The 24,753-nt window shown below is 38.6% G+C and overlaps 1 protein-coding gene across 5 annotated transcripts; it reads right to left on the bottom strand.

The window, feature by feature from the left end:
• Positions 1 to 80: 80 nt before the first annotated feature.
• LOC119556434 lies at positions 81 to 20,821 on the bottom strand. Of its 5 annotated transcripts, none has more exons than XM_037868663.1 (3): positions 20,719 to 20,821; positions 18,957 to 19,220; positions 478 to 1,394 (listed from the first exon to the last, which is right to left on the bottom strand). In XM_037868663.1, the coding sequence occupies exons 2-3, from the start codon at positions 19,183 to 19,185 to the stop codon at positions 478 to 480; spliced, it is 1,146 nt and encodes a 381-aa protein (XP_037724591.1). In that variant the 5' UTR covers positions 19,186 to 19,220; positions 20,719 to 20,821. The 5 variants fall into 5 exon arrangements, with proteins under 5 accessions (XP_037724595.1, XP_037724591.1, XP_037724593.1 ...); XM_037868665.1 differs by having other exon boundaries at positions 18,957 to 19,239; positions 20,719 to 20,810; XM_037868666.1 differs by having other exon boundaries at positions 20,737 to 20,795.
• Between the last annotated feature and the right edge of the window lie 3,932 nt (positions 20,822 to 24,753).

Here is a 24,753-nt window from a genome sequence, read left to right as displayed (position 1 = left end):
AGACCAATAAAGGCATGTGTTATTGTTTTTTTTTATTTCGTTTTTATTTAGGTTTAAAATTACATTTAACATTTCTCGTTTTATGTACACACACATAATAAAATTATGCTCAATTAGACAAAAAATAATTACATTAGATACGCGTATAAGACATAAAGACACATATATATATATATATATAGATATAGTAGACTACGGGCTAAGTTTAAGAATTAACAAACGATGCGAGACAAAAAGCAGACAGACCAAAAAAAACACTGATATGTGGCATATAGTATGGGTATAGATTTTTGCAATACAGGTGTTTCTGTGGAAATGAACACTAAGATAAAGGGGGTGTGGCTCTTCTTTTCTTTTGTGGTGGCTTGCATTCATCTCGAAATAAAATAAATAAAACTAACAAGGGAAAACGAAAGTGGTGATGGGTGTTTTTTAGGTTTTGTTTGTTTTTGTTTCTATTTGTTTTTTAATAGACGCTTAACTGAGGGCCAATAAGGGCTCTATTTCCAGGGGATCCTGGATTTTGGGACCCGCCTTCTTGCGGTATTTCTTCTGCAGCTTTGTCTTGGACAACTTCGACTTGTTTTTGGATGAGGTTTTCGGCTGGGACTTGGCCTTCTCCAACTCCTTCTCCCTGTCCAGCAGCTCCAGCTGCTCGAATATGTTCTTGGGATGCGGATGTGAGTGCGGAGCAGTGGCATTCTTGGCCGCATAGACAACCACAAACTGCGAGAATGCCGAATCGGCGGGTGTATTGATGTCCGCAAAGTCCCGGAAATTGGCGAACTGCTCCTCCGGATAGGTGTACTTCTGCACGAAGCCCTCGGAGGGACGTCCGTGGCCATTGTTGGCATCGCCATAGATGTAATCACTGTTGTCCTCGGGATGGTAGGGCATCTCCTCCTCCGGATAGAAGGTACCGCCTCTCAGGACACCGAAATCCCCGCTACCCAGTATGCTGGCATCGAAGTTTCGCTGCTGGTTTGCCGGCTGAGGTTGCTGCTGAGGTGCGAGAAGTGGCAAGGGCAGGTTCAGGGGAGTGGTCTCCGAAACGGGAGGACCATGACCGAAGTAGGGTCTCGAGTGGCCCAGAGGTGGTGCCTCGTGGTAGAACGGTGGATAGAAGTTCTGGGCAGCCTGCGTATGCGAATCGCCCACTATTTTCGTATTCGGATTGGCAATGGGTCGAAATTGCTCCTCTTCGTCGGGATTTTGTTGGGTCGCCACTTGAAATTGCCTGGGCTGTGCTCTTGGCTGAATTCTGGCCTGGACTTGGGGCTGAAGTTGCGTAGTCGGCGGCATATGAAAGTGTTGCTCATGCGATCTGAGTACGGTGATTGGCGAGAAATCATTGGGCTCCATCAGCATGTCGCTGTCCTCTTCCGGGAATTCAGCTGAAAATATACAAAATGAAGAGGAGAAATCAGAAATCAGTCAAAGAAAACCACTCGAATGCTTTGAGGGCTTCGGTGTTTCGAGTTTTTGTTTTTCAAGGAGCCCTTGTGCGATGTTCAGACATCGAGTGGTGAAATGTGTTGCCGAACATGCGTCTCGAGCTTATCAGATCACTCGATGGAGCAGGAAATGCTGCAGAAGATGACATTTCCTCTGGCAAATGTCGCTCAGGAACCCTCTACTTAAATCAATAAACTTTGCAAGGTTTTTATTTCCAAAGAATAACTCATAGCCACAGAAATATTTCTAGTTTTTTATAGCTTAAATATATTTATCAAGCATAAAATTAAAAATCATTCAAGAACATAAATTCAAAGTTATATAATACCATTATTTCACGCATTTAATAACCATATAAATACTAAAATTTAACAAATTTGTTCATAATTTTTTTAATTATTAAAAAGCTTGAAAATTATGGTTTCTGAGTTTGCCAACGGTAATAATAATTTTATATTATTATTTTCTGTAATTAAACATGAGGTTAATAGTTTTCGAAATGCGTTAAACACTTTTGCATTGGCCTGCATTCTGGCACCTTCAATCTCCACATCTTTCAGGCATTTCATTTCGTGGCCACTGGATTTTTGGGCCAGATTCAGTTAACGCGATGCGAAGTCGTATGCCAACTCAATTACACTCTAGTTTTGGCCCGAGTTTTGGTTTTTGAGGTCTGTTTTGCAGTTTTTTGTCCATTTTTTATTCGTTTCTTATTTTTTTTTGGGTCTGGCTGGGCAGTCAAATGTCGTATCGATAAAAGTCGATAATAATGTGAGCCGGGCAGCTGGCATAAATGTTGTGTGCTTTGGCCTGTGTTCTAGGCATAAATGTTTTGGCCCCTGCAGCTCCCGATCTCCCCCATATAATAGCATATATTTAAGACCCCACCCTCATCAGCCAAAAGCCTTTCGTACTCGCATGCGATTTTCGTTTCAACACAATTGCTGCTGCTGCTTGTAAATATTTTTTTTTTTTGGCTTTTTGAAATTTTTCAAAGTTTTCACTGCATGCTATTTTTTGTTTTTAGCCCAACACCCGCTGGTAGTTTTTTTTCTTTATCTTTCGCTTCGACTGGCAAATGCCGAACATAATGAGTTTGTTAAGTGTAATTGGGTTTCGTCGACTCTTGGCTCAAAGCAAAAAGTCTGTTTTCGTCGATTTTTGGCTCTTGATAGTGACTTGCTGCCAGAAATGGGTCAAACACACGCCGATATGTCGTGTGGTAAGTATAGATTACTTTATTATTTATTTGAGTGGGGGATATTTGGTGGCACGATTCGGCTAATTTACGAAATTGCCCCGATTTGCTGCTGGATAATCGATCACGTACCCAGGACACCCACAGCAAATGGGGAAAATTCACACTGATGGAAAAAGGTATGTGAATATCAATTGATTGATACTGATAGATTGATTAATTTATTAAGTCTTTTAGGACTTATTCAAGCAATGATTAGACTTTCGAATGGCCCATTTGGATATTAATATTTATTGATAGCTAAAACACAGAGATTTTTCTCTCTGCATCGGCAAGCGTTTTCCATACATCAATATCAAATGATACAAAATTGTCGAACAGCTCAACTCAATTGGCGGCGATTTGGAGTGTCTGTCCGTGGTTCATCAATCATCGTTTTTGAGCCACAGGCTGGCAATCAAAAATGAAATGGTCTCGATTTGGAAATCAAAGCAAATAAAATGACTTTCTCTCTGGCCCTTTGACTATTTTCAGGGCTCTTTTGTAACTCTTGATAAATAAAAAACTATGGAATACAAATATTTGATTTCGTTATTTTTTTCTCAATGGGTAGTGATCAGTTTTCTTAAATTTCCATTAAAGCACTTTGTATAATATTAAGAAATTAATGCACATACATAACTGATTAAAAATGGGAGCAAGTTTAATGAATCAACTTTTTTAAGTACAAATATGTTTACGTGTTTAGCTCTGTGCATCTTAATTAACTTGTTAAATTGAAGGTGACGTTGCTCAGGCATTTTGATGGATATTATTTCAGATTGAAAACAAAATTCCAAAGGTTTTATTTTTTTTATGAGGATTAAAATTGGTACAATCGTACATAAATTTTGTCACTCACAATGTAAAACCTGTGGCAATTGCTTTATTCATTATCCAATTAAAGTTGCCTTGCTCACTATTTTCTTTGTTTTTGCCTGCGAATTATGAAAGTGCCAAAAAGACAGAGCGCCATAAAATCAGCCAAAGGAAAAGTGGAGTGAACTAGCGAAATGAGATCCAAGGCAGATGATATATATGGTGGGTAAACATATATACGAGAGTACTCGTAACATGATGACCCTGATGGGATGGCGATGTAGATGTTCGGGTAGATGTCCATGTGGATGGTGTGGTACAATGGGGCGTATGCGTTAAATTGAGCGCGTCGTGCCCACAACAAAAACTCCTGGGTGTGTGCTCAAGTATACCTTATATACATGAATATATATATATACTTAACCATATCGGTGTGCGATCACCATGACATGAGCAAGTCTGCTTAGTCACTTACAACAAAATTGCACACTGCGATCGTCATTGCGAGTTTTTCTCCACGGCTCTTCTTTAATTTTTCAGTCCCCAGTCCCCGCCGATTGTGTCTGATTATACGAACGATTGTATCTGATTGCGACGTGGGCGTCAGCCGTATAATTAACACATTGTTACTGGATCCGAGTATCTGTGTGCGTCTGCCTCTGCGTCTTCGGCTGTTGCAATGAGTAATGGTAATGGTAATGGAGCAATGGGAAGCGTGTCTAAGTGGGCGTTAAATGGCCGCCTCAATGCGTCCATCATAATCATTATCATCATCGCCATCATCTTTTGGGTAGGCCCACTTATCGCGCCCCACCGAAGTACAAAAAATAATACGAGAAATAGCTGCCGCACGATAAACGATCGCTGTAAGTGCAGCGAAAAAATGCCAAGTGGCGATCCCAAGAGGCGGCTCTTCAATCAAGGCGACAAAAAGATGATGGGGCGGTGAGAAAACACGCTTAGACAATGTTTTTACAACACTGGTTGGTATGCTATTAAAAAAAAAGGCATTTTAAATTAAAAACAATACAATGTGGGTCATTGGCTTGTTATTAAGCAAAGCATCTAACTTAAAGTAGACAAAAACAAAAATATAGCCTATGGTTATAATGATTCTGGTATAGTGGCTTAAGTTCTGAGCATTACCAACACTACAAAGGAGTTTGGCTGTAACCGTTGTATAATAAAGCCATAAAAGCCATAATAAATGCCTTTAAATTAATTTCCAGGTTTCCTTAATAAATGCACATAAAAGATCTAACAGCCCACAAATATTCACCCAATCTCGCCCCGACTTTTCCCAAGCCCCTCGATCACTCACGGCACTCCACTCATGATATTCATTTCATTCCTTATCCATTTTCCCCATATTTTCGAGGCTCTGGGGCACTCCCCATTTCGCAGTCGCGACTCGCAGTCACCACCTATCCCCCGGGCTTCCCAAATCCCCATCTCCTGTGGCAACTCATCAGCGGTGCTATGAAATTTTCCGGCACTTTGTTGGCACTTACAGCGGCGCATGCGTGTAAACACAGATCGGGTCGTGGGTTGTGTTTCGTGTCCACCTCCTCAGCCTTTCAGCTTTTCCTCTGCACCTCATAAATTTGCAGCCAAATCAAAAACTGCAAGCGCCATTCGCCACTTTCACAACAGGTTGGATGCAATTGCTTTCGGGGATGGATTATAATGGCGGAGTCTGGGGAGATTGGTTTAAATCAAGTCTGTGGCTTAGATCTGACCCTTGGGTGTCAATGTCGCACAGAAAACTTTCTTTTTTTCGGGGAGGGGGACTAAATAAACAAAGGTTTCCTGTCACAACACCACAATATTTAATGTTTATCATGAAAAGTCTCTAAAGCAAACCGCAATCAAAATGCAACCTCATTCGGTCTCATTTAATAACCCTTTCAGTTCTGTTACCAACGTAAGTATTTTAGTAACCTTTGATATTTCGCTGGCAATCAGCAAGTGTTGAGGGTGTTGGATTTTCACAATGACAGTTGTCGTGTGGGTTATTTATGAGGTCGTTTCAGCAGCTTGCATACATAACTAAATGTTTGCAATTAGCTGCTTTTTATGTTACATTTTAATGACAGTTTTGTCTGTGTCTCTATTTCAATTTGCTGTTTTATTTCTGTCAGTTGGTTTTTTTTTTTTCGTTTAGTTATGGTAGCTCCCCGCCTTTTTGTCATGTTTTTCCGCATTGAGGCGAGGCAACCTTGGGGCAGCAAGCCAGCCACTTCATTTGTCTTCATTTGCAATTCGATTGCACTTGACTTGGCCGAAAAGAATCTGGCCAGCTCCATGGCATGTGATGGCTATGCTGTAAGCAAAATGCAATATAATGATGATGACTCAGCTGCAAGTTGAGTTTTTCGAAGTTTTCAACTCAGTTAGCCGGCCGGCGATGCAGGCGGTCAATGTCAGTTGTTATTGGGATGGAGATGGACATGGGGATTGCGGGTGTTGGGGAAGGGGAAAATCGTAGAACTTGGCTGAGAAATATCCACTCGGACGAGTCGCCGAGAATCGCATTTCAAGACTAACCACTAACCACTTGGCCAGCACATGCTGCCCATTAATTGTCAATACACAGATAGAAAAATTGTGTCATCTTGCTTTTGATTCCTTTTTTAATTTTCGGCATTTTTCATTATCACTTTAACATTTTTCAATTGTGCAAACTAACCGTTTTTGTGAATAACAATTAGTCTTGTGAATTCTAAATTCATCTCTAGATTTTTTTCTGTTCATTATCATTAGATTTTAGTATCAATTTTTCTTTCTGTGTAGTAATTGCGCGCAAAAGATGCTTACACGACTAACACGGCGTATACTCGATGCTATAAATTATCACCCGGAGATCGGGGGCCTGAATGGTTGGAGTGGAGATGGCGATGGCGATGGAGTGGGTGCGCGATCATTATGTTAGAATAAATGGTTTCTATGCCATGGTCTGGGACAGCTGGGCAGTGCCTCGTCGCAGTGACACCGAAACCCCAACAACAACGGCCAAATAACCAAATTAATGAAAAGTGCAGAAACAACGCTAGACAACAACGAACTAAACAAAACAAACAAACAAGTAAACTTGACTGCCATTTACAATGTTTGCTGTTGTTGGGGCATAATTAAATTTGCATTTTTCTCATCGCCTTTAGCTGGCTGAGAAAATCCGTCGGTCGAGGTTGCCACAAACTGATTTTTTTTTGAGGGGCACGCCCTAAAGTGTGATGAGCAAAAGCACGGATGGTAATAACTCATCGAAGATCTACCCTTGGCGGGAATATTGCAAAGTCAAAAAACTTTATGGCTTACAAATTAAATCCGAATTGGTTTTAAGCTAAATTCTAGTTCAAAGTTGTGGGTCTCGAAATAACGCTGGGCAATTAAGATTTTATGTGGGTAATACATAGTTTTTGAAATTGCTCGTTCCAATTGAGCTACGTTTTTGGTACGTGAGTGTCTAAAGACCCATCCATCATTCGCGTCAATTTTTAACTGGGTGTGCTCCATTTGCCTTGGCCCTGCCAAACTGCAAATAAAATTAGAATGGCTCTTCCTCGATCCCAGTTGAAGATGTATAACTTCCGCATTGGTCAATCAGTAGATAGATAGACCTGCGGGTCTGTGGACTAAATTCGCTTAATACCCAACCCATCTGGACGGGGAATATTAATAATAATTGTCGGGCCTTCTTGCTGCACACTTGAACTTTAAAGTTCAAAGCAAGCGGATGACATTTAACTTGACCAACAAAGGCAGAAGAATTCTGCAGCGCCAAATGTCAGGCCACCAAAAAAAAAATTGAGAATCCAATAACGAAACAAAAGACTCAAGACACGAACGGGCCACAAGGACAAATTTCTGGGGGTGGCGATTGGGTGGGAGTGGTTCAATTATGCCGAGCACACGGCAAACCGATCATTCGGCATGCAGATGGCAATTTTCAATTCAATCCGCTGCAAGCAAATGACATAGAATTAAAGTCTTCGCCAATCATTTCATTTAGAATGCCTTTGTTCGCTTCGGTTTTCAGTTTCGTTGTCGTTTTTGGCTTCGATTTCATTTCCATTTCGGTTTCAACTTTGAACACCAAGGCACTTATGGCAGAGAAGAGCCGTAATTGCGCCGCTTGATAAATGAGTTTGCTCCGATTTGAATAACGTGCTCTAACTTTAGCATTGGAGTTAATTTCTACACACAGCACACGTCCCTCGGCAATTAGCCATCTTTTAGCCATGAGCCAAGTCAATTTTGCCTCGCTCTCGGTTTCGGTTTCAGTTTGAGTTTCAGTTTCAATTTTCATTTCAATTTTAGCTTCAGTTTTGAGCCTGAGTTACAGTTTCGTGCCCGGCATGCCAACATGATCGCCATAAGCTTGGAGCTATGCATAAACAATCCAACTTTATGTGCACAGAGAAAAAATCAGCCTTATTTTAAGTTGTCAAGTTGTGAGTTTAGAAAGAGGAAAATCAAAAAAAAAATTGTTTTGAAATAAATTTTAAACATGCATCTTCCCTTTTTTATAAGTAAGTATATAAGTCACATAATTTTCACATGGCTGCTCAAAAATCACATGTAAATCCATCAAATTGATCATAATATCTAAAATAATACCCACTTTTCTCTCTGTGCACGACTAGGTACATTCCCGCTTCAGTGCTTCATATAAATCTTCCACTCAACGGTGTGCATTGCTATTGATTTATGGGTCTGCCGAGTGCTTGTCTTATAAATAGCATCCATAAAGTGTCGTCCCCCCGCCCTAAAATGTCTCCGGCTACCGCTTTTATTTATGACAACTTCACCGTGTACACCGCCTGAACTTTAATTGAGTTGCCATGCCTTGATCTAATACAATATGATAAATCAAAGTTAGTCACAGCACGATTTTTCCTTCATCCGGGAAATGTATCATGAGATGTTTAGATTGCTATCGCCATCTTTTCTCCGCATCTCAGCCAAGGCTAAAATAGAAGTTAACATGTTTTTGCCATCTACTGGCATATTTTTATAGCAATTCCAAGGAAACTACTTTATGTGTGTTACATATTCAGAGCTTTCATTGTTGGGAAAATACGTTTTTAAAATGGTTCAGCCAGTTAGGTCGCTTTAATTAAGACCTATCACAAATGGTTTACCCTTCTTAATATCTTAGGGCTAATCATCCCTAGATGCTGTGGTCTCTTTTAATTAATTTCATGTACCAATTTATAATTGGATTGTAAGTGTAATTACATTCTACCTTTTCAAGCCCAAGGTAAGCCTTAAATTGAATTTAGTTCCAGTAACCATTCTTGACTTAATCTCTGCCCTCTTAAAATATTTTAGTTCCAGTCTCCGCGTTCTCCCATTAACCTCTCGACTGAGTGTGTGTTATCATTAAGTTTTATTTTGACCCCGGCATTGTCATTGAAGTGATTCATTAAGCTGCAGTTTTACGCCAGACCGAGTTTCCCTTGTAATTAGAGCCCGTTTTTTGTTTTTCTTTCTGATTTCGTTTTCCCCCACCCGGAGGCCATATTTCCGGCTAAACATCAGGGCTATTGTCTGGGTTAATGGCTTACAATGCGTTAAGTGTTGTAATGCCCGAAAAAGCCCAGGGGCTTTGAGCCCCAGCTGGGAATCGGACATGAAAATGGGAAGTGCCACCTGTTCTACCACCTCCATAGCTCCAATTTGTTAACACCAATTCGCAGTTGAGGAGCCGCAGCTCAGAACTCTTCGCCTGACATTGGTCGCCCGATCGATCGACTAATTGAACATGACATTTTCCAATAAACAACAATTACTTAATGCCTGACCTTAGGTCGCTGTGAAAATGCCATAAATTATTAGCGGAGCAGAGCTGTCGAACGATCTACGATCTCCTCGATTTGGCTCCTCGATGAGCTTCAATGTCAAAACCAAGCCAAGAACAACAATGCCAGCCATATAGCCACGTTTAAATGCTTAAATGTCAAACATTTGGCTCGTGAATTCTTGGCCAGCATCTGGAAATAGAAATGATTTGTAGTGCCTTTTCACGAACATCACAAATGCCATCGAAACGTAACTGAGAACACAAGGCACATTAGCTGCTCGATCCCATCTGATAAGTCATATTTGTTTGTCTTTAAAAAGTACTTAAAATCGGAGGGGTATATATCTTTTTAATGGGGTGTGAAGATCGCTTTAAAAGCCAATAGCCCAAACAATTAAAGTTAGATAGGTAATTATTTTATCGAGGCCATCAATGGGGTTCTAAAAGGTGCAAGAGTTAAAAAGATGTAGAGAAAAAGGTATGTGTCGGGGTCACCACTGCTGGCAATATCATTACAACTTTACTATATATGATTTAAAAAACGGAATCTAAACATAATAGAACAAGAATTAAGCTAGGTAATGTCATTTCGATTGTAAGGAGAAAATTCGATTGTAAGGAGTACATTTTTTACAAATCGGGGTCACCAAAGTTGTTCTCTAGCTTCAAAGAATCCATTCCTTAGGAAATTATCTCCGAACTACCTTGATGATATGATAGTATGTCAGGATAAATCAGGAGTATTATGTCATGCCACAATAATTGAACAATTCAGGGTCACCCACCATTAATAACCAGTTATGATCTCACTCATAAATACATTGTACGACCAGGAAGTTGTAATCATTCTCTACCAATTGGTAATCCCCGAGAGACAAATCCCTCGATCTGATTGCAGGGTATATTGGCTGTTGGCAAAACGATGGCAGTCCGCTTGCCGAGCACTTGATCTCCATTATGTGTATTTGTTACCATTATTAATCTAATGAAACTGCCAGTTAGTCACTCACTCAGCGAGTTGGCGGTGGTTTGGTGGTTCGGTGGTTGGTTGGCCAAGCGCAGTTGCAGTGGTTTTGTGTGATTTTGTGTTGTAGTCGCACTCGTAGTCGCACAGCCGCAATAATAGCATTTAAATGGCTCTTTTAAATATTATTTATGACTCCGCTAACTGTTGCATGACATAAATATGTGTGTGACCCTCAGGGTCTTCCACACACGTAGCAAAATCATGCTAGAGACAATTACCTTATTTGTAAATTATGTTGGATCACAGCTCTGTGGTAATAATGGTGTTAATACACGGAGAAATAAGATTTTCATATATGATTTCTCACTGTGAATATTACTAAAAGGGACAAGACAATGGTTTTGAAAAATCATGATAATAATCAAATTAGATTGCTATTTTTTAGGATCATGTAAAATCATAAAATTGCTATCATATCATATTAGTTTTTCTTTCTGTACACTCGTGCCTTTTATGCAATAAATTACTCTATCGCAATCATTCTCGCTAGAACACTTTTCCCATCGTTAGGTCTTATTAAAGTCTTTGTCTCGTACACCCGCTAACGTTCTTCCCTATCGGAGCCTCATGATCACATCATGATCGCGGTGAATGAAGAATGAAGAATTTGTAGAAATAATTATATATAATGCTGACTGGCCAAGGACGGGCTAGTTAGTTGCGTTTTGTTTCTGAGGTTTTTCGCATTTTCCATACTTTGTTCTACTGCCTGACTGACTGACTGAATGATTGACTAACTGACTGACTGAGTGACTGACTGACTGGCTCTGCATGGCTCACTGATCATTGTGCAGTGGCTGAGCGCTTCGCTGGGCATCGTATCTCATGAGTGCCCAGGCATTGTATCTATTTGCACATAGACATATTTATTCTTGTACTGCAAGCTCAGAAACCCATTCATGTACTTCTCGACGCTTGTGCAATGTTTCGAGCTGCGCCTTTGAGTGGGTGCTGTCAGTCAGACATCGACTTCTATCTCGACTTCGAAGTGCAACTCTGCAAGCCTGGTGGGTGCGGTGATTTGGACAGAGGTAGGTTCTGCACCACCATATCGATATCCCTACGATTGCATGTGCCAGTCAATCAAGTGCTTAAATACGTGTTGATTAACCTTGCTATGGTTGTTAGTTAACTTGCTGAAATGAGCAGTGTTGCAAAAGGATATGTGTTTAAGTATTAGCTATTTTAGTTTTTATAACGACTACATTAAATACTAACAAGTTTTTCCAACTACTAAGTTTTTATTTTTTGTTTTGGTACTTTACGTGTTTACAACACTGTTCAACAGTGTTGGAATGGGCTAAGTGCATCATCATATTATAAGAAACTACAAAGTCAATGTGGAACGGTGAAAAAAGCTAAGAATACAGAGCTTAAAGCAAAAAAGGCATCTTATAACCAGCACGTGCTGTACAATCCACGTCCAAAGAAATCGCCACTGGCTAATTGCGAGCCAATAGAGAGGTAAAAGGCATCAAAACCGAATCAAAAACACATCACAATAAATTCCAAACAATCAGACTGTGCAAAATCCCGAAATGATTAACGATGCGGCTTTCGGATTCGATTTGATTTCTGCCAATTTTTGTTTTTGATTAGCTGCGCGAGACCCTTTCAAAATATTTACAGACAAGGGCGCACGCGCCCTAAAAAAACAAACTCAAGCCAACCGAATTTTTCTTGGCAATTTTTGGCGGTCAGAGGCGGCAAGTGAAATGAAATCAAATCAAATAAAGTCAAACGATATGAAATGAAATGTAATGTAATGGCTTTGTAGGTACGAGCATATCGCTTTGTGTGGCTGAATGGTTAATTAGGTTGCAATTGCACACTTGGCGTATGCGTGATATATACACGATATATCCATGATATATCTCATTCGCCCCGGCGGACAGTGAGCATTTGGGCATTGAGCAGTAGTAGTAAACATTGGGAGCAGAGCACACTGAGTCAGCAAACGCAAACACGTTTCCAGGCCAAAAGCCCAAAACTGGCAGCATTTTGGCCTGGAACTAGAGACCATGGCACGTACATCGGACAAATGGACAGGGGACGGTTTTTTTTTTCAAATGTGCAGCCAGTGTTTTCGCGCAATTCGTTTGGTTTTTGTTTTTTCATTTTGGCCAACAAGGTGAAGGTTAGGGGACAAACAAAACGTCCCAAAAACGGTGAAAATGCATGCACATTTATGGTTGATACATCATCTTCAGTTTAAAAAACATTAAGAAGTTTAAAAAGACAACCTTTGCAATACCATTTCATACATTTTGTATCTATAGTGTTAAATAAAAAGAATTTTTTCCTGTGCTTTAAGGAATCTCAAGAGAATTCGAAAACTGCTCAGTACCCAAAAGTGCCGCCAAAAGTTATGGGAACAACTCCTTTTGCGATACCACACACATGCAAAATGCCACCTTCTTGGCCATCTAGTTTTATTATTTTGCCACATCCGAAATAAATACGATATACTCGCACATATATAGTATACATGATATGATGGCCGATACCTTTTCCGCTTGGCCATTTGTCGCTCTGTGGCATTTAGTGGTAATTTGTTATGCAATTAATCTAATGGTCGAGCAGCTTAAAACGCGGCTAAAAAGACACGAAAACGCTGCAAGCTATTTTCGGCTCGAAAGTGTCAGCAAAAAGATCTTAATTTGACTGTATGGGTTGTTTTCAGATTGAAAATTGCGGTGGGAAAAATGTCTGTTAGGCGACTGAGAGGGATATGTTTTGAAAAAGCGATAAAGAAAAGTTGTTGTGGTTTCTACAGAATAAATAAAAAAGGCAAGGCAATATAATGATATTTGACTGTCAAACGTTTATTAATCAAGCAACCTGCTATTAAGTAAATCTGCACCATCAACTTGATTACTAAATAAACCAGACCCAGTGATAACCCCCATTTAATAATGATGTATTTCGGGGCTCTTTGGAAACATTGTAATCAGAGTGGAGCGCACTTGATGCCACCAGGTCGAAAGTGGGGGAACCATTAAAACAACACACTCGGACTCGGATTTGGATTCGGGGCCTCTCGAGTGGTGGACCCGAGAAACAACAAATCCTGAACTCCCAGCCCAGATCCCAAAACCCATCCACTTCGATGACGGCTGACAGCTGGCAGTGCAAACAAAAAACCCCAATGATAGTTGTTTACCCAAATGGTGTTGGCTCATCCTCAATCCTCAAAAAAAAAAAACGATCCCCAAATAACCGAAGCATTTTCGGCAGCTGCAAAACTGATGGCTGATTGATTTTCTGTTTCTGTCGGAAACTTTGGATTGGGAATGGGGGGAGGCGATTATTACAACACTCCCCACAAACCGATCATTATGTTCATAACGCAATTTGCATTCACCTCTCCAAAAGCTGCGTTTATTTTGTTTGTTGTCTCTACCGTTTTATTTTGTTATTTCGGCTTGGCTTTCGGGAAATGGAACTTTGCCGAGATTTGATTGATTGCAATGGCCAGCGGTGCGTGTCGAAAATGGCCAAAATGCTCGGCTCAAAGCGACGTTCAAAATAATGTCCAGTGGGCCAACGCACCGAGCAATTACGTTATATTCGTTTATCCATGTTATTTTCCCTGCGAAAGCCAAAGAAGACATCATTAAGTTCGAATTAGTCGATTGCCACACCGTTTTGTTCAACAAATTGCGCCAAATATCGCCGAAACACTGAAACACACAAAGGCACCAGTAAAATAAAATAAAATAAAATGAACTCAAGTTTAACGCTTGTAACTGCAAAATCGCAGTCGAAATGTTAGGACAAAAAGCGAGGCACACAAAACGCAATTAATCAGCCCGGAGGAAGTGCTTCAAATGGAAAGTGTGTAGTACGAAATTTAGATACTCTTGAAGGTAGATTATTATGGTTAAAGTTTCGCCAGAAACCCCAAGAGGAATAGTTTTACAAGCATATAGAAAAGAAACTATATCAAAGTATTTAAATACATATTACTCCACTTTAGGTATTTATTAAACCATTAAATTGCTTAAAGTATTCTTTAATGATTCCCATAAATTACCAGAACTAACTCACCATTCAAATTCGCATTACAAATTCTTACTTTATATGGATAATTTGTTAGCTCTAAATTTATAGTTGCAAAATCTATTTTAATTTCCGTTTTTTCAAGTTAGAACATTTTTTAGCAGCCATTAAAAAAACCTATTAAAAATATCTTGTAATCTGGCAAGCAATAAAACCAAAAGCAAAGTGTATCTATCGATGGGATTTGTGTAAAAACCTCCTGCCCAGCGTGTCGCACATTTTCATTAACATTTTTCATGTTGCAAATAAAATCGATTTGAAAAAAATGCAAAACAAAAGGCAAACGCGATATCAAATGTGCCGCATTTTGCGGTTTGCTGTGTTGATTTTGATTAATTTGCGCCACCACTTTCGCCCAATGTAGAGCAAAAATATTAATGAGCCGGGCTAATTATGCACCCACCTCCCATTCAATCCTCAGATTATGTAAACGAATCATCGAGTGAGTGTTATCGATAGCCCCATTTGCATAACTCAATGATCTACGATCTACGATCAGTTTAAATTGCTCGATTCGCATTTTTGGAGTTGTCGCTACCGTTTGGCGACACCATTTGTTTTCCCAAATTGATTGATGTGGCGGCATTTCTTTCGGCCTTTATTCAAGATCTTGCCTCCGAATTTTATTTCGATTTCGATGGCGATTGCGATATTGTGATTGCGATTTCTCACATTGCCCAATAACGAAACGCAAACACAGTGCCCCGAAAAAGTGTGTAATTACACTCAGTCTAGCGGTTCCCATTCAAACAGTTCGCCGAATTTAATTTTTAAAGGTTAAGACTCACCATTTAAATTTAACAGCCTCTAAACACAATGCGCGGCATTAACAAAGACAATAACAACAGCAGAAAAAAACAAACACCATCGAAACTAAAGCTAAACGAATTGGGGCTTTGTTCCAATTTTTATGTACTTATACTTTGCAGGCGGCATTTGGCCAAAGTTCGAAATGTTAATTGCTGGCAGAAGGCGAAGAAACGCCTTCGCGGTAAATGGGCAAAAAAGAAAATCCCCAAATTGCACACCCAAAATTAAGGCACACAAATCGATCAAGAAAACCACAAGCTTAGGGGAATCCCGTGAACATTTTTAAAAAAATAAAATGATTTAAAAATAAAGCAATACCAAAAAGGTCGAATGGTATTCCAATATTAAAATAATATTTTTTCTCAGTCTTAATAAAGAAAGCAGTTAATTAAAAACCAAACTCTTGAACCTGAAGGTCAAAATTACTTCGTTTTAAAAAATTTTAGAATTCTAAATAAAAATTTGAATGATCTAAAAATAAAACAAAACCCAAAAGGTCGAATGGTATTCCAATATTAAAATAATGTTTTTTCTAAGTCTTAATAAGGTAAGCAGTTAATTAAGAACCAAAACTCTTGAACCCGAAGGTCAAAATTACTTCATGTTTATGATCTGGCTTGAAATTGTCTAGGCTTTTAATGTTTTTCGTGATTGGTTGCCCAGGCTTATTGTTTATAAATCTAAAATCACTGAGTCATTTCTTAAAAAATATAAAATAATATTTTATAACAGCTTTTAATGTAAACAACAAAAAGAAGAATTTACATTGATTTTTTTTAATAATGTTTTCAATTCATTATTTGTTTTTACCACACAAATTTCACACAGCAATCAGTCTGTTCTATTTTGCCTGCAATCTCCAGTGAGAAATAACACCTCAATCAATTTTCCAATTTCAATTGATCAAATTGGGCCGTAAAAAACCCCGATATCCCCTCCGATCTTCTGTCAACCGCAAAACAACCACAAACGCCCACAACAACGCCCACGGCCCGGCTAAAATGAAAATACAAGAAGCCTAAAACCCATGTGGTGGCAAATTCAGTAGCCCCAGAAAATGAAAAAGAAGAAGGCGAAGATGGAGATAGAGATACAAAATTGGGATTGGGTAGTTGACGTGACCAGATCTCCTGATTTCTGTCTCCCTCGGCGATCGATGCTCGTTAATTGTACAAATAATAAATCGAATTTGGTACACACATCATGGAAGGCTACGGCTACACTGGGAAAAAGTTAAATATAATATTTAACTAGATTCTTTGAATATTTTTTTACAATTTTTAGATACTTTCTATTTTTTTGTGCTTCAAAGAATCTCTTTTTTATTTTACATCAAGATTAAACCCAAATCATTAGATAAAGATGTATAAATATTTTCGTGTGTACCAGATAATGTTGCATGCCACATCGATTTTATGCCTTCAGAGCTAGCTTTTCTGTTGTCGGCTCTTTTCTACCTCTGGTTATTACGTTATGGCCAAGATTTGTTTGTTCGTTTCGGCTCATTTTATTTTTAATTTTTTGAGCATGTATTTTCCTCCATTTTTTTGGCTATTTCGAGAGGCCTTTTCACTTATTATTTCGCGTACTTATTATTTGTATTATGCGAGGTGCGCTCATTAAATTTCATTCATTGTGCAAATGAATGGCAATTGTTGTACGCTCCGCTTGCATTTAACCGCCTCGTTTCCGGATCTTGGATCTCGGATCCAATGTGATCATTATATGGTTGAGAGTTGAGATCTGTGGCCCAAATTGGGGGCGTCATCATCAGTGCGCAGATTGTTCAGATCTTATATATTTGTATATACGTATATATCTCTTTGACAAGCCATAAGCCATATAACCATACCCGTGGCCTGGGAAATTGTCACAAGGTAGCTGTAACCGCGGTCGTGATGCAATCTGTGGTTTTTGACTTTGGCCCAATGAGTTGCTAAATATTAAGACACATCTGCAGCCACAAAAGATTGTTCCAAGCATTCGAAACTATAATGAAGATTGTTTCAAATTTTTGTTTGGGGTATTTCAAGTTATTGTGAAAAGAATATTGATGCCGTACTTGAATTTGCATAAGTAATTTTTGTGCTACAAGCTAAAAATAAACATCAAATTAAGATAAACATTTATCACCGACCTCAAGTGTTCTGAAATTACTTGCATTTGCATAAATAATAGTCAAGCAATGGAAACAATATGTAATGAGGTATGTTATTGAAGTTTACATGCGTTATAAATCAATATTAAAATCATTATTGTTCGTTGAAAATACATTTTTATGGGAACATTTTTATTAAATTTTAAAAAATAATATTTAAGTGCTTTCAGGTTCTATAAATCTTAAGAAGTCAGTGTAAATATGTAGTTTTTGTGCATGGTATTGTTTAACGATTTAAACAAATGCTTTTGTTTATATTTTTGACATCAGATCGTATCAAAACAGTTTGAAAATATTTTGAAATTCTCCTCGTCCCAGGTTTTTTGTGGCCCTTCTATTATTATTGTTTTTGTATTGTTTTGTGGCCAGGAAAATGTCACAGGGGAAATGTTTTTAGCGTCGAGTGGAGGGAAAAGGTGCATGGTAATTGGTAAATGGTACAGGCTGCAATGACATAATGACACACAGAGAGAGACTGGGGGGAAAAGTGGTTGGGAAAAGGCAGATGAACGGCCAGATGGAGTTGTCTTGCCATACAACAAAGGAAAATTAACCCAGCATACGGAAGCAAGTGGAAAATGCGGTCTGTGGGTCTCTTGTCCCCATACCCCATTTTTCCCCCTCGTTTCCCGATCTTCAATCTCCAGTCTACAGAGTTACAACTCTTCCAGTAATTGCCGAAGATGTCGTAAGAGCCGCGCGAGATGTCTGGGAAAATGTCTTTGGCATTGTTTTTTTTTCGGTGGTATCATATCCCCAGTCCCAGAGTTCCAGACCACCTTTTTATATGGTTTTTTTTACGTCTTCGTTTCTGCTGATTAATTTGTTTGACTTTCTTTTCGCCCTTTTGTTTTATATGGCTTACTCAACTGTTGCCGACAAATTAGCAACTCCAGCTGAGATTTTTCACATTTTAATTGAACCGAAAGCGAGACCGAAATCATTGACAAATTTTGTAATCGCTTTTAGCGAAGTGAACCACATGTGTGATTTTCAACTCTGCTGATAGAATTAACCTTCAAAAAATGAAAACTTGAGATGGTTTACAAACCAAATCTACCTTTAAACAAATTATTAGATAAAGTTAAAAATGATGAAAATAACTTTCGAGAAAAGAACTCATTTTTAGTATTATCCCCCATATTATATCTCTACTTCAACAAACAAGTAAGCGAATCAATTTTTTTAAGTGTTGTAGCCAAATCATAAGGATTTTCAGCAATGTAAGACATAACAAAATAATTATTGAGGTCCTAAGAGGATCTCTTGAAAAACATTTCAAAAGACAAGTATCTATATGTTTTTAAATAAAACAAAATTTTAGTATTATCTCTCTACTTCGACGAAAAGCAAAACAAAGGCTGGCAAAGTGAAAGCGCCGCTGCCACAAATCAAAGCCATCAGCAGCTGCTCAACTTGATCCCAAGTCGAGAGTCTTTGGCCATTGGCCGCCGGTGGATGTTGATGACTTTAAGCCCCATAATTCTCGGGGCAGCGAAAGAGTTTCAGCTTCAGTTTCACTTTCACAGCCAGCTAATTAAGTCACAGACACAGAGAGATACACATAGTGCTTACAACTTACCATTTTTGTGATGGATAGCTTCCTGATCCGGTGGTTTGGCCATGGTTACAGATGCCATGGAGATTATTGCCAGGCAACCGCAGATCACTAAGTGATTTAGTGTTAATCCTCTGTTGATTTGGCTCGTTGTATCTGCTGGTTTTTCCGATGTTGAAGATGGTGTCGATGAATTTGATGATTTTGGTCTGCTGCTCCTGCAGATTTTGCTGCTAATTTTGCTCGCTGCCATCTTAATATGTTTTTTCCTTGGTTTTTTGGTCTCTTCTGTGCGTTTGGTAAAATTCTAATAAATTATTAAGAAATCACTTCTTGTTTTGTGGGGCATTTATACCGCCCCGTAATGACAATTGTTCGAAATGAATTGAAAAGGCAGCTGCAAAACAACAAACACAGCAACGACAACTGCAGAGTGAAATTTCACTTTCGGGCATTCAAGTGGATTTAACTGGGATCAGGCTCAAAAGTTGATTTTTGCTTTTGTTTTTTTGTTTGGTCCAAGAGCAAGTCTGGCCACAAAGATACAGATACAAAGGTGCACAGATACAAAAAGCCACACAGAGGCAGAGTTTTTGGTGCCCATGTGAGCTGGGGGTCACGCACTCCAACTTGGCTGTAGAAAATACTCTAATAAATCAGGAAAGGTACATGGATTGGGAATTCACAATTTTTAAGTTATTAGTTTAAAACGTGTTCAGAAAAAAGTGCCTAGGAAAATCCTTTGGTCACTAGGTTTATCTACAAGTATTAAGGATTTCCAAGATAAGAAGAAAACGTTTTAATGTTGTACTATTCAATTAAGAAAATATTATATTAAATATTAATAGAAATTTAGTTTGAGTCCATCAATTTAATATTTTAATTACATTTTAGATGCTTTTAGAAATATTTGTGTGTCAGCCAATTACATTTGTATATACATTGCAGTTTAGATATTTATTTTTCATAGTACGAAAAACAAATGCAAACTGACAAATAAAGATGATATATCCTTTTATAAGGTATACCTTCCAATATAAAGAGCAACCCAGCTTCGATTTGCCTCCCAAATATTATTCCCAACTTGTGGCTATTGTGTTGCAGTTGCAGCCAAAGTGGTTTTTTTTTTGGCTGCCGCTGCTGCAGCCTAGTGTTATTGTTGTTATGGCTGTCATCTTATCGGCTTCGCATAAAAGTCATAAAAATAAAATTTATTTTGTTAGGTAGCAGCAACGGCAACAAGTTAACTTGACTTGCAGCAGCTGCTTTAGCTTTTGCTGCCACATGCAACGCAAAATAAAAATACAAAAAAAAACTAAACAAAAAAAAGACAAACACTTTCGCAACAATTTTATTTGGCCAGTTTGGTCAAAAGTTGTTGTTTTCATTATTATTATTGTAATCGCTGCTGGTGCTGCCGCCGTTGTTGTTGTTGTTGTTATGCAGGAAACTATTAGCGCGGAACCACAATACACACACACACAAAATCCAAAAAAACAAACTTATTTCATTCGATTATTTGTAATTAATTTGCATTTCGTTAGAGTTTCGAGGAGTAATTATTTCAAGCACATTTTTTTCCAAAATGCGGAAATGGCGCGCCATCAAAACTTTGAGCACTTGAACAAAAAGCGTTAAAAAAAATGAGGTAAAGTGAAAACTTAAATGAAAATAAAGGCGATGAAGCGTATTATTTGTTTCTTATATAGTAGGGTGTAGAAGTTAATCCATTAAACACTTCCTAGATGGAGGCAAACACAAAACACATTCGTTTAGGGGGGCTTACAGGGGTTAAAAAACGCACTTTGGCGGTTGGCGGTTTAAAACGCGCTGGCGGCTAAAAACGCGACGTGTGCCAAGCGGTCGCTGCGAACGCCATCAACGGTCTGAGCGGCGCGCCTGCGCAGTCGTAAACTTTTAAGCCAGCGCATTACAGCCCAACGAGAGAGAGGCGGAGAGAGAAAAGTGAATTGAAGAGAGCGAGCGGTACCGATTCTCTCCCGACCGCTGGCTTTCATGAATATGAATGGAACTCCAACTCCAAAGAGATCGCTTTCGATCAGCTGTTGGGCTTGGATGTATATTATTATTTTTTTTTACCAGCCAAACTGCGTGCCCCACAAACCGGTAAATGTTGTACAACTGTTTTGGCTGCCGCTAGCGGCTACCGCTTCTCAATGGCCGCGCTGCCACGGCGGCGCTTTCAAGGGGTCACCACGTGAGGCGGTACGAAAATGGTCGCTTTCAAGGAGATAAGTCTGTAGATAGGGACAGTAGGATGGATGGACAATGGGACATTGCACTGCTCAGCTTATAAAGATATTTTTTGTTCCTGCATCGCATGCCATAAATATCATCGAAAAGATATAGATACATTATCTGAACATTTAAAGTGGTTTTAAAAATACCAACATCAAAACGAAATAATAGCGTTATACCTTTGTTTTGATAATTATAACACAAACTTAAAAAGGTGTGTTCTTTTTTAAATACAAATTTATTTGTTGACTTTATTGGATTACAAAATGTTAATTTAATTTTACAAAATAGGTTAACAAAATTACAAAATGTAATACAGATTACAAAAGCCGTAGCTCAGTTCTGGTTCACACCTGCTAAGCTGAAATAGTAATCGGGGTCATCAATCATCGTCTTTGGTTGATCCAGGTCTATGGTTTTTCACCTTGAGGGCCTGACTTATTTTTAATAAAAATTCCTGACCCATCTGTTTGTAATCTCCTAAACTGCCTAAATTTCAAAAAATATTGCCTAATGGTAATTACCAAAATTCCCTAGTCTTTCGCCACTCGCGAGGGCATGTTTATTAATTGGGGGCTCCTCCCCGCCCCCGAACCTTTCTTCAATCGCTGATCAATCTTCTGCCCTGAAACCCATAATGGGTCCTAAGCGTTATTAGTCTTGACATTAGCGTTAAAAAAAACACGCAATGGATAGAAAACACACGCCAAAAGGGACAAGTTAACAGGCCTGCGAAACTTTTGCATAAGATAATGCTCGAACATCGCTCAAATCGATGGCCATAACGAGCTGGAGTTGGTTAATTAATCGATGTGGCCAGATGTGCCATCAAGTGCCTGATCCAATGGGTCTTATCGCCGATCATCTTAACGATGAGGTCGCGAAATCGGATTTTTTATTCCCCTTAGCGTTTAGTTTTCACGCTGATTTCACACTCCATATTCCACATCCTATCGCTGACGAACTTGGACTAGTTTGGTCAGGTTTTTATTGGTAATTATTATGCAGTTCTTTAAGAAAAGCCATGTATTATTTAAATTGACGCTTGTATGTAAGATACTTATAAAATGCCATACAAAGTATTTATGATAAGATATAGTTAAGGCTTTTAAAAGATCTAAAACTTTTTTATTTTCAATCTATACTTTATACTTTAAGTATTATTAAATATATTGAAAAATTCCCTAAAATTCATGGTTATGCTTTCTTGTTTTAAGTGAATTTCCAACAGAGTTATTATGAATTTGTCTTGGTTTTTTCTTCAGAAAAACTCCCTTTTTTCCTGCACTCTGGGACTAGCTTCATATGTGGGCGGTCTCTACATCGAAATGTGTATCTTTTTGGGATACTTACTTGGCCAACGACAAGGCAACGTCTCTTCCGCCAAGGCGCCGTAATCTCACAGTTTTGGCGCTCAGCTTTTAGAGCTAATAGTATGGCATTTCTTTTTCTTTTTTCCTTGAAAAGTGGGGGGCCACCAGGGCGTGCCTCAAAAATCAGGCTTAAAAAGCAATTACGCACTCTTCGCAGTTGTCGCCGATGTCGATGTCTGAGTTTGAGTCTGGATTTCGCGACGGAGTCGATCTGCAGCATCGACTTCCTGCTCCAGGCGCAGCAAATGCATTTCCCCCATATCTCCCCGCCTCTTTCACCAATTTTTTTGCCATTTTCGGCCTGTCATTAAAAAGATAGTTTTCTCTTCTGGCTCCGAATTTGTGGGTCTTTTTTCGACTTTTGGCTATGATTTCGCAGACAAGTTTTGACGCCCCGTCGCAATTGTCTTCCCGTGGGCCATGACCAATGGGTTGACATGAATCCGTGTATCTCGAGACACCCATTTGTATCTTGTCTGCCCTACGGATACGTACCGAGTGCTAAGTCCCGAGATTTATGGCACTAACCTGGTTATAAGACGCAAAACTGGGTGGCACACCGAGAGAAAATCGCTTAGGATGTGGCAAAAAAAATATTCTTTGAAGAGCATAAAAACAACGCTATTTTCCACAGATCTGGAACCTGAAATTCTATATTAAATTGACTTAATCCCGACCAATATAGACAAACCCAAAATAAATATATATGCCAATTAAGCTACAATTTTTGTACTGTGTAAAAAAAGGGAGGGGATCGAGTTGAGAAGTTCGCAATCAAAGGAGGAAATCCATCGAGTGCAAATCGAACGCAAATTGAAAATCAAACTGGAAATGGAAATGCAACTGGAATGTGTGTGGCATAATCGCTCTGCTCACCTAAAATCCTTTTCGCAATTGCAATAAAAAAAGTGCGAATTATTAATAATAATTGAGGGGAAATTAATGATAGCGATAGAGAGATACAATCGATTAACAGCAAAGTGGGCCGAAATTTATGAGAGCAGATCAATAAAATTAATAAAAACAGGCCGTGCGGTAAAGTCCTGCTAATGATAACATTCAATTAAACAAATACAGATCGTATCTTGATTATGATCGATGCAAAAAGAGATTAAAAATAATGCATAATTTTTTTTTTTAAATATTTTTTGAAGTAAACTTGATAATCTGGAATCGTTTGAGACATCTTTTTCAACACTTATCCAAATAAGCGCCAAATTTTGAAACTTGAATTTATTTGTTAAGCAGCACTTAAGAACCAGGGCTTCGTAAAAAAATCTCATTCATTATTTAAATTAAAATTATTTCATTTTTTTAAACTTTTATTTTACAAATAAAAATCATGGAAAAGGAGTTGACATTTCCGATTACCAATTCAAAAAAGCCAATACTTGTATATTTAATTTAAGGCTTAACAACACTAAACCAGGGCTCTGAACTATAAAATAAATGTACCTTGATTTCAAAAATTAAGCGGGAAGATTTTGTGGCGCCCTCTCACGTAGGTGTGTTTGCATATTGAACTAACGCTTAGTTGGGACACAAACCTGCACTGCTTTATCATGTTTGTAGTGCCAAGTTTCACGACTTCAAATGTGAAAAAAATGTAAGTAAACGCAAATGTTAGTTAATATATATATTCACAGCTTAAAGATTATGTACAGAGTCTAGCCGGTGTCACCGATGAACTGTTGATGACAGCCTAGCTGCTGCCATCGATGAATTGTTGATGACAGCCTAGCGAAGTTTTGCAAGGTGATGAATCGTCTTATGTCAGTCTAACTGCCATCATCGATATTTTGTATTTTAAAGGTGCGATCGTCACTAGTATTTTACCTTGTTAAGAGCAGTTTTTGTTAGATTTTTGTAAAAGGTATATTTAAACTTGGAACAGCAATATGATTTTTAGCTAATGTCCATAAAATGATATAAGTAAAGTCTACATCATCAACCCGTCATCTACTTATTATCTACACATCATATTCAATCCTCAGTTACCCAGTTAACAAATTTTAAAATAAAGGAGTGCTAAAAAGAACGACATCTGAAAAATCGTGTTGCCGATGATGGCTATTAACAATCAATATACAATATCAAACTACCTTTGAGATTTCTAAATTCGCCATTTTGGGGACATGCAGTTGAGAAGTATGATTTCACTATATAACCTTATTTGGCCGAACCATTTT

The sequence above is a fragment of the Drosophila subpulchrella genome, chromosome X (genome assembly GCF_014743375.2).
Source record: "Drosophila subpulchrella strain 33 F10 #4 breed RU33 chromosome X, RU_Dsub_v1.1 Primary Assembly, whole genome shotgun sequence".
Lineage (NCBI taxonomy): Eukaryota > Metazoa > Arthropoda > Insecta > Diptera > Drosophilidae > Drosophila > Drosophila subpulchrella.
This window is presented reverse-complemented; position numbering and strand designations above follow the sequence as displayed.

What these genes read in the sequence shown, in the direction of transcription:
- LOC119556434 (XM_037868663.1), bottom strand. Translation starts at nt 19,185, where the DNA reads ATGGCAGCGAGCAAAATTAGCAGCAAAATCTGCAGGAGCAGCAGACCA. An exon ending in AGCTATCCATCACAAAAATG is followed by an intron (nt 1,395 to 18,956) that starts GTAAGTTGTAAG and finishes GTATATTTTCAG; the next exon opens with CTGAATTCCCGGAAGAGGAC.